Below are 12000 nucleotides of genomic sequence, written 5' to 3' on the forward strand. Positions count from 1 at the left end.
AATGGGGGTCCGCAGGGCTAATTAGTGTCAATTTGGGGTTCCTACACATGAAAAAGTTTGGGAACCACTGCCTTAGACATCCTGACCTCTGACCTTTTAGAGCCCTTCTACACCCAAACCCCTTCCTGCATAGGAGGCACGACTTCAACTCCTCCACTGCATCACCATCCACATGAATAGTTTTTTCTTTACTATACAGAGCTATATGTGGGGGTGAGATATGATAATGCATTTATTTATATAGTACTTTTCCAAACACAGTTACAAAGTGCTTTACACTAGGATCAGCAAATTACAATACAGGTTAAAACAACATACATAGATCAACAAACACTGGAGGCAATGTTTATATGTTTTTAATTGACAAGGACTGCCTGGAGTGAAAATAAAATAGCCTCATAGGCTATCTCTGTGTTGTTGTTTTGTTTTTACTGTCATGTTTTTCCCTGTTGTTTGTATATGGACACATTGTGTCTAAATAAAGTTTTCAATCAATACAAACACGTGAACATAGACACAATGTAAATACGCACGCACGAACGCACGCACGCAAGCACACATGCACGCACGCGCACACATGCATGCACGCACGCACACACAAACAAACACACGCGCACACGGAACTGTGGCAACGTCATCACCAGGAAGTACTTCCGCAACAAATTTCCTACTAATCCCATCGCCTGGAGGGACAGCTCACGCTGTGATTGGCTACTGAGTTACCACGGCAACCAGAGGCATCAAATCAATCACGCAGTTTTAATAATATTTAGATTTTAAACTACTATTAACTGTTTTAATGTGTTACTGTAACTCACTGTACATCATGATTTACAATCAACACAACATCCATTCATTTCTACAGCATCATGGAATGTGTGTGTCGCCCCTGACAACGGACCAGCCAATCACAGCGCCGCAGGGCTGTCCTGTTCCCCCGGCCTATGGGTTGTATGGAGCGTTACATGTCGGTTAGTTCAGGAACAGACAGAATCAGCAGAACAGTTAAGAGTTAACTAACTGTATTATAACTAGAGTTATTTAACTGTATTATAACCAGGGACTAGAGTTATTTAACTGTATAATAACTAGAACCAGATCCGATCCGAACCCGAACCGACTTCTGAACTCTCCAGCATGTTGCTGCTCCAGAATATTGTTCTGATGGTGTTGTGTTGTTTGGCTGTGACGGCTGATAAAACTACAGCTGGAGCCGATAAAACTACAGCTGGAGCCGATAAAACTACAGCTCCTTCTGCGACCAACAGAACTGTAGTACTAGTGGGTGAGTTAAATACTATACAACTGTTATCTGTTACCAACCTAACCCTAACAGTCAGTAGTGGGTGAGTTAAATACTGTACAACTGTTATATCTGTTACCAACCTAAGCCTAACAGTCACTATGGGTGAGTTAAATACTGTACAACTGTTATATCTGTTACCAACCTAAGCCTAACAGTCACTATGGGTGAGTTAAATACTGTACAACTGTTATATCTGTTACCAACCTAACCCTAACAGTCAGTAGTGGGTGAGTTAAATACTGTACAACTGTTATCTGTTACCAACCTAAGCCTAACAGTCAGTAGTGGGTGAGTTAAATACTGTACAAGTAAATACAGTTATATCTGTTACTGAGTAAAATATACTTTAAAAGTGTATAGTCCTAATGTAGAAATACAGACCCTGTAGGGCAGTGGGCCCAACGTGGGGTCCGGGGACCCCCAGGGGTCCTTGAGGGAGTTCCAGGGGGTCCCCAGCTAAATGATAGTTTGAAACTAAATGGACCCTCATGGGTCCATATGGGTCCATTTGGTTCCATTTCTACACTCTCAGAGGTAAATTATCATTGATTTTACAATATAAATTGGGGGTCTCAGAGATATAAATGCCATTCAATGGAGGGTCCGTAGACTAATGCATGTCAAACTGGGGGTTGAGAATCACTGCTAGAGCCGTAAAAGTCTTCTCTTATGGGGGTCCCTGGCATATCTTCTCTAATGGGGGTCCCTGGCATATCTTTTCTAATGGGGGTCCCTGGCATATCTTTTCTAATGGGGGTCCCTGGCATATCTTCTCTAATGGGGGTCCCTGGCATATCTTCTCTTATGGTCCCTGCATGGTGTATCTTCTCTTATGGGGGTCCCTGCATGGTGTATCTTCTCTTATGGGGGTCCCTGCATGGTGTATCTTCTCTTATGGGGGTCCCTGCATGGTGTATCTTCTCTTACGGGGGTCCCTGGCATATCTTCTCTTATGGGGGTCCCTGGCATATCTTTTCTAATGGGGGTCCCTGGCATATCTTTTCTAATGGGGGTCCCTGGCATAACTTTTCTAATGGGGGTCTGCGGGCTAATACGTGTCAATTTGGGGTTGCTTGACATGAAAAGGTTTGGGAACCACTGTTGTATATTATACATTAATGATGTTACTGGCCGGCGTATATTATACATTAATTATGTCACTGGCATATATCATACATTAATTATGTTACTGGCATATATTATACATTAATTATGTTACTGGCGTATATTATTCATTAATTATGTTACTGGCATATATTATACATAAGGCGTAGGGGTGTGACATGAAAAGGGAAATGGTGGTTTTATGGTGTTATTTAAGTGTCTAGGTCAGGACAGCGTAACCTTACGTAACCACAGTACTTCAGGTCAGGAGGTAACCGCGTAACCTTAACGTAACCACAGTACTTCAGGTCAGGAGGTAACCGCGTAACCTTAACGTAACCACAGTACTTTAGGTCAGGAGGTAACCGCGTAACCTTAATGTAACCACAGTACTTCAGGTCAGGAGGTAACAGCGTAACCTTAACGTAACCACAGTACTTTAGGTCAGGAGGTAACAGCGTAACCTTAACGTAACCACAGTACTTTAGGTCAGGAGGTAACAGCGTAACCTTAACGTAACAATTTACAATTTACAATTTAGGCATTTAGCAGACGCTCTTAATCCAGAGCGACTTACATGTAAGCAAGAACAAAAGCATGGGAATACATCACATAAAAGCATTTATCAATATCATGAAACATGCGTAAGCTAAGAAAGTAACAGTGGAATATCTATATAATGAAACTATACATACACTATACATATAAACTATACATATTTACTACTATGCTATACATATGTACTATGGCGTGCTATGACTATATACAATACAATTATAGTGCTGTCTACATAACATGCTATAAGTCTGTGTCAAATGCTATCTAAGCCAACAGAAATGCTATCTAAGGGGTTAGGGTAAGTGCTATGGGCCATGATGGAGTCTGAAAAGGTGGGTTTTCAGGCTACGGCGGAAGATTGGGAGTGATGCTGCAGTTCTGACTGCAATGGGAAGTGCATTCCACAGTTTTGGAGCCAGAAGGGAGAAGAGTTTGGGACGTGTGGAGCGTTGTCCTGGCGTTTTTAGTGAGGGTACTTCCAGTTTCCCTGCGTTGGCTGATCTGAGTGCGCGGGAGGGTTTGTAGGGTTCAATCATACTTGTAAGATATGGGGGAGCCATACCTTTGGTTGCTTTGAATGCCAGCATTCCCAGCATAACCACAGTACTTTAGTAAATGTACTTGGATGCTTTGCAGCACCACTGTCTCCAGGCCCGGCAACCAACGGCACCGATGAGTCCGGCGTTCGAACCAGCAACAACCTCCTGAAGAGTCTGAACGTCGACCCCTCCATGATCCGCAGAGCCATGTACGTCCTGATCGGAATCACCGGGGTGGGAGTTCTCTACTTCCTGGTCCGCGCTGTGAGGTAGGAACCTATAGTTCCATGTCCCTAAACCTATCCTTACTGTCCCTATCCAGTTCTCTACTTCCTGGTCCGCGCTGTGAGGTAGGAACCAATAGTTCCCTAAAACCTAACCCTATCCATAACCACATAACTGTGTGTGTGTGTGTGTGTGTGTGTGTGTGTGTGTGTGTGTGTGTGTGTGTGTGTGTGTGTGTGTGTGTGTGTGTGTGTGTGTGTGTGTGTGTGTGTGTGTGTGTGTGTGTGTGTGTGTGTGTGTGTGTGTGTGTGTGCGTGCGTGCGTGTGTGTGTAGGATGAAGAAGCCTCAGCATAAGAAGAAGTACGGTCTTCTGTCAAACATGGATATGGATGGAATGGAGTCTGACGAGGATACTCTGTACGAGGCCAGGAGCCTCCGCAGGTACTTATATACAAATACTACGATAAATACTAGACATTATATATAAATACTACACAGTACATCAGTGTGATGAGGATGAGACTCTGTACGAGGCCAGGAGCCTGCGCAGGTACTTATATACAAATACTACGATAAATACTAGACATTATATATAAATACTACGATAAATACTATACATGTCACTCCCAACAGCTAAGAACGAGGCAAGGTAGTTCCTTCTCACTGGTGGATTTATTGGCTCTCACACAATTCATCCACAACGTCAAAACTGTTGCAAAATAAGGCATAAAAAAAGGAACATTCAGATTGGAACCAAACATACAGAAACAATAACAGAAATATGAAATAATAACAAATGCTGAAAGGAAAACAAACACATCTCACTGGCACTGCTGCATTAACCCATCTTGGTTGGGAACCCCTTTTGGTGTTTTAAACATTGTTATAATTTAGCTATTGAAAAATAGCAGATCTACAAGCTACGAGCTTGTAGGTCTGCTATTTTTGAAAAATCGTTAAAATGTGGCGCAAATCATTGAATATATATTTCAGAGCGAAGGTTTTTAACTAAAATATTTGCTTCTGGGAGGGTCCCTGGAACTACATATTTTGAGATGGGGGGTCCGTGGCCCAATAGAGATAATTCTGGTGGTCCTTGACATGAAAAAGGTTGAGCACCACTGACATAGAAACATAGGTTTTTCAGAAAAATATTAGGATTTAGAAGCCTTTTTTTTTAATCGACCTCAGTCCAAAATGGGTTAAGACAAACACACCTCACTGGCGCTGCTGCATAAATAGACCAGTGCCCAGAATCACAGCGACACGGAAATACAATTCATTCCATCAACAAGACATTTAAACCACATGACAATATGTCTTGATGTAAAGGTTTACAACCTGTCCATCCACACGCTATACAAACAACCAGTCTCCCAAGCAAACTGTCTCTTTTTTTCCCTGGTTTCCCTGGTTGGAGGTAGCGCGTGGAAAGAACACGTTATTCCAACCAGTTCCTTTCCCCTCCATCAGGCGCCCCGGCTGGCCAGTGGGAGGCAGTTTAGAGACCAGGATTACTGCATGTTTTTTGTGAGGGTACCTACCCTAGGAGACACGGGGAGAACATGCAAACTCCCTTTCGCCAACCCCGCCTTAGGGTATGGGCACTGATGCCAAGCAAACCGTCTCTGAACCACTGCCACCTCCCCTGTGAGCCACCTCACACCATATATGGGCCTGTGAACTAGAGGGCAGCACGGGTCCACCCGGACCCCAATACCCGAGATCCGACCCGAGAACCGGGTCGGGTGCAAAATACTGACGTCGGGGAACGGGTCGGTTCTATTTCAAAGCTGCCGGTCTCGTTTCGGGGCATCTGAAATGCAGAATACCCGAAATGCCCGTGCAGGACCCGAGCTTTATTATATTAAACCTTTCAACTTTAAAAATAGGTTTTGAAAATAGACATATTATGGTTATGCGTGCGTTCATCTGCGTTGTAATTATGTTCTAAAATACACGCCTCGAGCATTTGGAAATGGAACGTATTCACTGGGGGTGTGTGTGGCACAGTGTGTGTGTCACAGTGTGTGTGGCACAGACGTGATCTTGCGTTGTGTTATGAAGCACCATAGACCAGGATCTCAGCAGTGAGTAGATTTATTCTGTACAAAAGACAACGAGGCAATCACTGCTCTGCTCTCACTTGTATACGTTTTCCACATTACATTTGCTGGAAATAAAGCAGATACAGTACCATAAAAACACAGTATGTGTCTTAACAACTTTTGGTACATAAAATAATAAAATAATCTGCAGAGCAAAATAAACACAACCTACCGCTTTCAAAGCCAGTATGAAATAGGAAGTGCGGTATGTTACGTAGTTTCCTGAACTCTTAAAGTCACAGAACACTGGATCACAATACAATATAATGCCTGGGCAAGCACTATTAACCGCGTTACATGTGCGCGCACAGTCACACACACAACACGAACAATCTTCATCATGGCGGCTCCCTTCTTGAAGCGAGGTGAAACGTAAACTACAAGCAAACGATTACGGCGTGCAATCTCCTAAAGGGAAGTCTGGGACAGTTTGGTTGTCATTGTCGACGCGGACGGTATCAATGTTGGTGCTGCTCAAAGTGCACAAAGTGTGACTCACTGCTTACGTACGACATGCAGAAGACAGGAACATCTTCACTGAAGAAACACCTGACTGGGAAGGCTGTGCAAACTGTACTTAAAGGACAACTTTAGTTTTTGTTTCAACAAAGGTTCATGTTTTAGGTTGTTGTTAGAGAAAGTAAAAGATGAGTGTTCATTTTTCTTCATTTGCTGCTTTCTTTCGTTTTAAGGATTTTAGCGGTTTTTGACAGGGGGGCCTAATAAACCCCAGGAAATTACATCTGGCCACGGAAGATCACAGGATCTACTGAAGGTGAAGGTAGCCTATTGGGGGGAAGCAACACTGTGTGTTATAGGCTCAATATGCCAGTTTGACACATTCAGTAGATCTCGTGATCTTTTGTGGCCAGATGTAATTTCTTGGGATTTAGTATGACTAGAGTAAATAATAAAAAAAAGAAATCGCTATGACATTTTGTAAAAAAACATACTTATTTAGCCCCATGCTCGAATGCCCCCGACCCCCTGTCAAAAACCGCCAAAATTCCTATAACAAAAGAAAGCAGCAAATGAAGAAAACTTTACACTCATCTTTTACTTTCTCTAATAACAACCTTAAACATGAACCTTGATTGAAAAAAACTAAAGTTGTCCTTTAACCATGCGAGTTTTGCGACGCATTGCGAGCTTGTAGATCGGCTATTTTCAGCGCTCCTTTGTAGAGGCGGGGGGTGATGCTGACGTTCAGTCTCATAATCACAGTCCTTTGTAGAGGCGGGGGGTGATGCTGACGTTCAGTCTCATAATCACAGTCCTTTGTAGAGGCGGGGGGTGATGCTGACGTTCAGTCTCATAATCACAGTCCTTTGTAGAGGCGGGGGGTGATGCTGACGTTCAGTCTCATAATCACAGTCCTTTGTAGAGGCGGGGGGTGATGCTGACGTTCAGTCTCATAATCACAGTCCTTTGTAGAGGCGGGGGGTGATGCTGACGTTCAGTCTCATAATCACAGTCCTTTGTAGAGGCGGGGGGTGATGCTGACGTTCAGTCTCATAATCACAGTCACGGTGAAAATAAGCATAATGTAGGATCTACAACTCAGAAATGTAACTTTTACCCAAATATATATTTAGAAAATAACTTGGAGAACTAACGAATAACAAAATAATAACGCATAACATGACGGCAGTAACAATACTTTATAAATACTATATAAATATTACACAGTACATCATGAGGAGGATGGAGCCTCCACAGGTACTTATATATGCAAATACTACGATACATTCTATACATTTTATATATAAATCTATGATAAATACTATACATTTTATATATAAATACTATACATTTTATTTAGAAATACTATGATAAATACTATACATTTTATATATAAATACTATGATAAATACTATACACTATATGTCACTCCCAACAGCTAAGAACGAGGTGAGGTAGTTATTTCTCACTGGTGGTTGTCTCTTATCGGCTGTTGGACTTTGTCTGTCCATGAATCTACGTGTCTTTAAAACAAACATCCACTGCACACATCATCAGTGTCATAGTTTAAACACTTTAACCCATTCTGACCTGAGATCAGATTCATACGAGGTTTCCAGTGGACACACACACTGGTCTGATTAAACAGTGTTAAAGGAGAATTCCATACTAAAAGGCTTTCTTACCTTTCTCTGTAGTTGTTACGTCCCCACCAAAGAGGTCCAGGTGTTATTTTGTGCAAAAGCTCCTTATTGGCTATTTCCCCTACCGTAAGCCCTAAATGAATTGCATTGAATTGAATGGGCCTATGGGGTATTTATTTATTTTTTGTATATATCCTCTCTTCATAATGTAAATAATATCCCAAGTGGCACACTTTACTACTTATTTCGATGGAAATAAGCAAATTAGCACAACACCCCATAGCCCCATTCAATTCCCATTCAATTCTATGCAATTCATTGAGGGCTTATGGTAGGGGAAATAGCCAATAAGGAGTTTTTGCACACAAAAAACACCTGGACCTCTTTGGTGGGGACGTAACAACTACAGAGAAAGATAAGAAAGGTAAAAAAGTATTCTAGCATGGAATTCTCCTTTAACATCAGTGTTATTTGACTAAAGAAAAGAGGACGCACAGCTCGTAGTCACGATGCTAGAAACTTTAATAAACCAACGTTTAGGCAAGCAGGTTGATATGATCCTACCCTGAAGAAGGCAACCTTCTGATATGATCATACCCTGAAGAAAGCAACCTTCTGATATGATCATACCCTGATATGACATGATCATACCCTGATATGATCATACCCTGAAGAAGGCAACCTTCTGATATGATCATACCCTGATATGATCATACTCTGATATGATCATACCCTGATATGATCATACTCTGATATGATCATACCCTGATATGATCATACCCTGATATGATCATACCCTGATATGATCATACCCTGATATGATCATACTGATATGATCATACCCTGATATGATCATACCCTGATATGATCATACTGATATGATCATACCCTGATATGATCATACTGATATGATCATACCCTGATATGATCATACCCTGATATGATCATACTGATATGATCATACCCTGATATGATCATACCCTGATATGATCATACTGATATGATCATACTGATATGATCATACCCTGATATCAGGGTATGATCATATCAGTATGATCATATCAGTATGATCATATCAGGGTATGATCATATCAGGGTATGATCATATCAGTATGATCATACCCTGATATGATCATACCCTGATATGATCATACTGATATGATCATACTGATATGATCATACCCTGATATGATCATACTGATATGATCATACCCTGATATGATCATACTGATATGATCATACTCTGATATGATCATACTGATATGATCATACCCTGATATGATCATACTGATATGATCATACTCTGATATGATCATACTGATATGATCATACCCTGATATGATCATACTGATATGATCATACCCTGATATGATCATACCCTGATATGATCATACTGATATGATCATACTGATATGATCATACCCTGATATGATCATACCCTGATATGATCATACTGATATGATCATACTGATATGATCATACTGATATGATCATACTCTGATATGATCATACTCTGATATGATCATACCCTGATATGACCATACCCTGATATGATCATACTGATATTATCATACTGATATGATCATACTGATATGATCATACCCTGATATGATCATACCCTGATATGATCATACCCTGAAGAAGGCAACCTGCTTGCCGAAAGGTTGGTTCTTCTTCTATTCTTTAGTCAAAGTTTTATCTGCTGTGGACCCCCCCACTACTGGTGTGTAGTTTTATCTGTTGGTCAGCAGATCAGCATCAGTGTTGGTATCATAGTTTAAACAGTGTTCTCCTGAACCATGGGGTGTTTAGGGTGTTGCTACAGATAATAATAATAATATCTTTGTTTCCTAGATGAGACGTCCTCGTGTTGCCATGGAGATGACACCCCTGAACACCAGGACCAACGGACACCACAGCTGTGTGTGTGTGTTTGTGTGCATGCTTGCGGGTGCGTGCGTGCGTGCGTGTGTGTGTGTGTGTTCCGTGTACGTTTATGTGTGTGTTTGTGTGCGTGTGTGTTATGTGTGTGTGTGTGTGCCAGCCATGCGTGTGCGTGTGCGTGTGCGTGTGCGTGTGTGTGTGTGTGTGTGTGTGTGTGTGTGTGTGTGTGTGTGTGTGTGTGTGTGTGTGTGTGTGCACGGTGATGCCAAAGCTACAGCTGCTGCTGCTGAGCGGATAAAGAAATATTTTTGTATAAATTAATTATCTCTATGATTTATTGTTTAAAAGGCAGATTTCTGTCACTCTACCACTTGTTGAATATTAAACAATAGACATCTATATGTTTATAACTGACTGTAGCCACACTATTCTATACATCCATAACTTCATTTAAACAGCCTGTTTAAAACCCATTAATTTAGTTAATTTAAAAGGAGCCTTAATGTTTGATGTTTCTACGAAAGCTGATCGTTATCGGCGTGGCTCATTCATTTACTTTTTTCATTCATTTACTTTTTCTTTTGACAGCCTGGACGTCACCTCACTTTTAACCACTTCCTTCCTGCCGTTTTGGGGCGAAAACCTTTTGGTGGAAATATTTGTATGATAATACAATATCCAATCTAAGCAAAACATCTGAATGTGCAGATCTACAAGCTCCTAGAATGGAGGAATGGAGCAGAAGTGGTTAAAAGGTGTTTTTTTGTTTTTTTGCTTATAAGTTAAATAAATAAAAACTTTCCATAATTTCTAGGTTTTTTCTAAATTGATATGAAGATTTTGCACTTTTATTTTTAAATTTATTGTATTGTATTACAAAGTCAGACTCGGATCATCCGTGAAAGAAAATCACACCCGTGTGAAGTAAGTGGTGCAACGCCGTGTGGAACGCACCCAGGGTGCCGGCGCGATTCCGGCGAGCCGCCCCGCGTCCGAAACGGTTGAGAAATGACAGAGTTACAACCATAACATACCCAGCCAGGCTCACTTTGCACCACTTAAACATTTAAGAAATTCCATGAAAAGAAAGATCTATTCGCTTTATTTAATGAGGAATCTTTGACCAAAATGCTGTTTAACTTTTCTGTAAATCTTTGACCAAAATGCTGTTTACCTTTTTCTATAAGTCGCATTTCAATCCAAATGTTTTCTATGTGAATGAAGAATGGACCATTTTCAATAAAGAAACAAGTGACCTTAATATTACTGAAATGTTTCTCATTGAATTATAACAGAACAGAGTTGTATGTGTAATATTTGTATTCTGATTTAAATCCACTTCTATATTTATCTACATTGTCCAGAAACATCACAGAAGTTCAGAGCATTCATGTTAAACTATGACTAGAGGTGACCAGCAGATGGCAGCAGAACCCTTCTACTCACTTAGCTATCTGTTCCATTGACTTGCCTATAATATTATTTTATGGTTTGTTTTTGTATTTTACTGAAAACTGAGTAATTTGTTGAGTAGTTAAGTTTTAGTTATATAATCAGGACTGAGTGACACTGTTCAATTAAAGGACCACTTTTCAACCTATCTTCATATAATAGGTCCTCACTAATAATCAAGAAGAAATGGAGCAATTTTTTTCTACTCTGTCTGTAACTGGACTAAGCTCAAGAACTTGTTTACAGCCAGGCCCTGCTCATAGAACATTTCACGGTAGGGGTTCAATGCCTTGCTCAAGGGCACTTCAGCGGTGGTAATTTTAACGTGCCGGTCCGGGGATACGAACTGGCGACCTTCCGATATCAAGACCGCTCCGCAAACCGTTCGGCTACCGCTGCCCCGTGTCTCATAGGAGGGCTGTGGGCAGTTCAGAAACCGTCTTCCAGTGACATCGATGGGGAATATAAGCTAATATAAACTGCAGGCTTTCTAGTCTTGAAAAGTTGCGATGTAAATTTATCGTATCGTAAAGAAATCGTAAAGAAAATCTAAACATTTTTGTAAAAAAATCTTGTTTAAAACAAAATCTGCCTAATGATGATGTCACTGGAGGACGGTTAGCCTCTCTGTTCCTACTCGGAAGGAGGAGTGAAATCGCCTCATGCAACTTAATCAGACCAGTGTGTGTCCAGTGGAAACCTTGTATGAATCTGATCT

At 41.0% G+C, this 12000-nt stretch overlaps 1 protein-coding gene across 1 annotated transcript; it reads left to right on the forward strand.

Moving 5' to 3' along the window:
* Positions 1–968: 968 nt before the first annotated feature.
* fam174c (family with sequence similarity 174 member C) lies at positions 969–11085 on the forward strand. Its single transcript, XM_083767033.1, has 4 exons — positions 969–1285; positions 3605–3776; positions 4067–4174; positions 9801–11085. Exons 1-4 carry the CDS (start codon positions 1138–1140, stop codon positions 9802–9804), a joined length of 432 nt encoding a protein of 143 aa, XP_083623159.1. The 5' UTR covers positions 969–1137; the 3' UTR covers positions 9805–11085.
* The last annotated feature ends 915 nt before the right edge of the window (positions 11086–12000 follow it).

The sequence above is a fragment of the Protomyctophum parallelum genome, assembly GCF_964188405.1.
Source record: "Protomyctophum parallelum genome assembly, chromosome: 6".
In the NCBI taxonomy this organism is placed as follows: domain Eukaryota; kingdom Metazoa; phylum Chordata; class Actinopteri; order Myctophiformes; family Myctophidae; genus Protomyctophum; species Protomyctophum parallelum.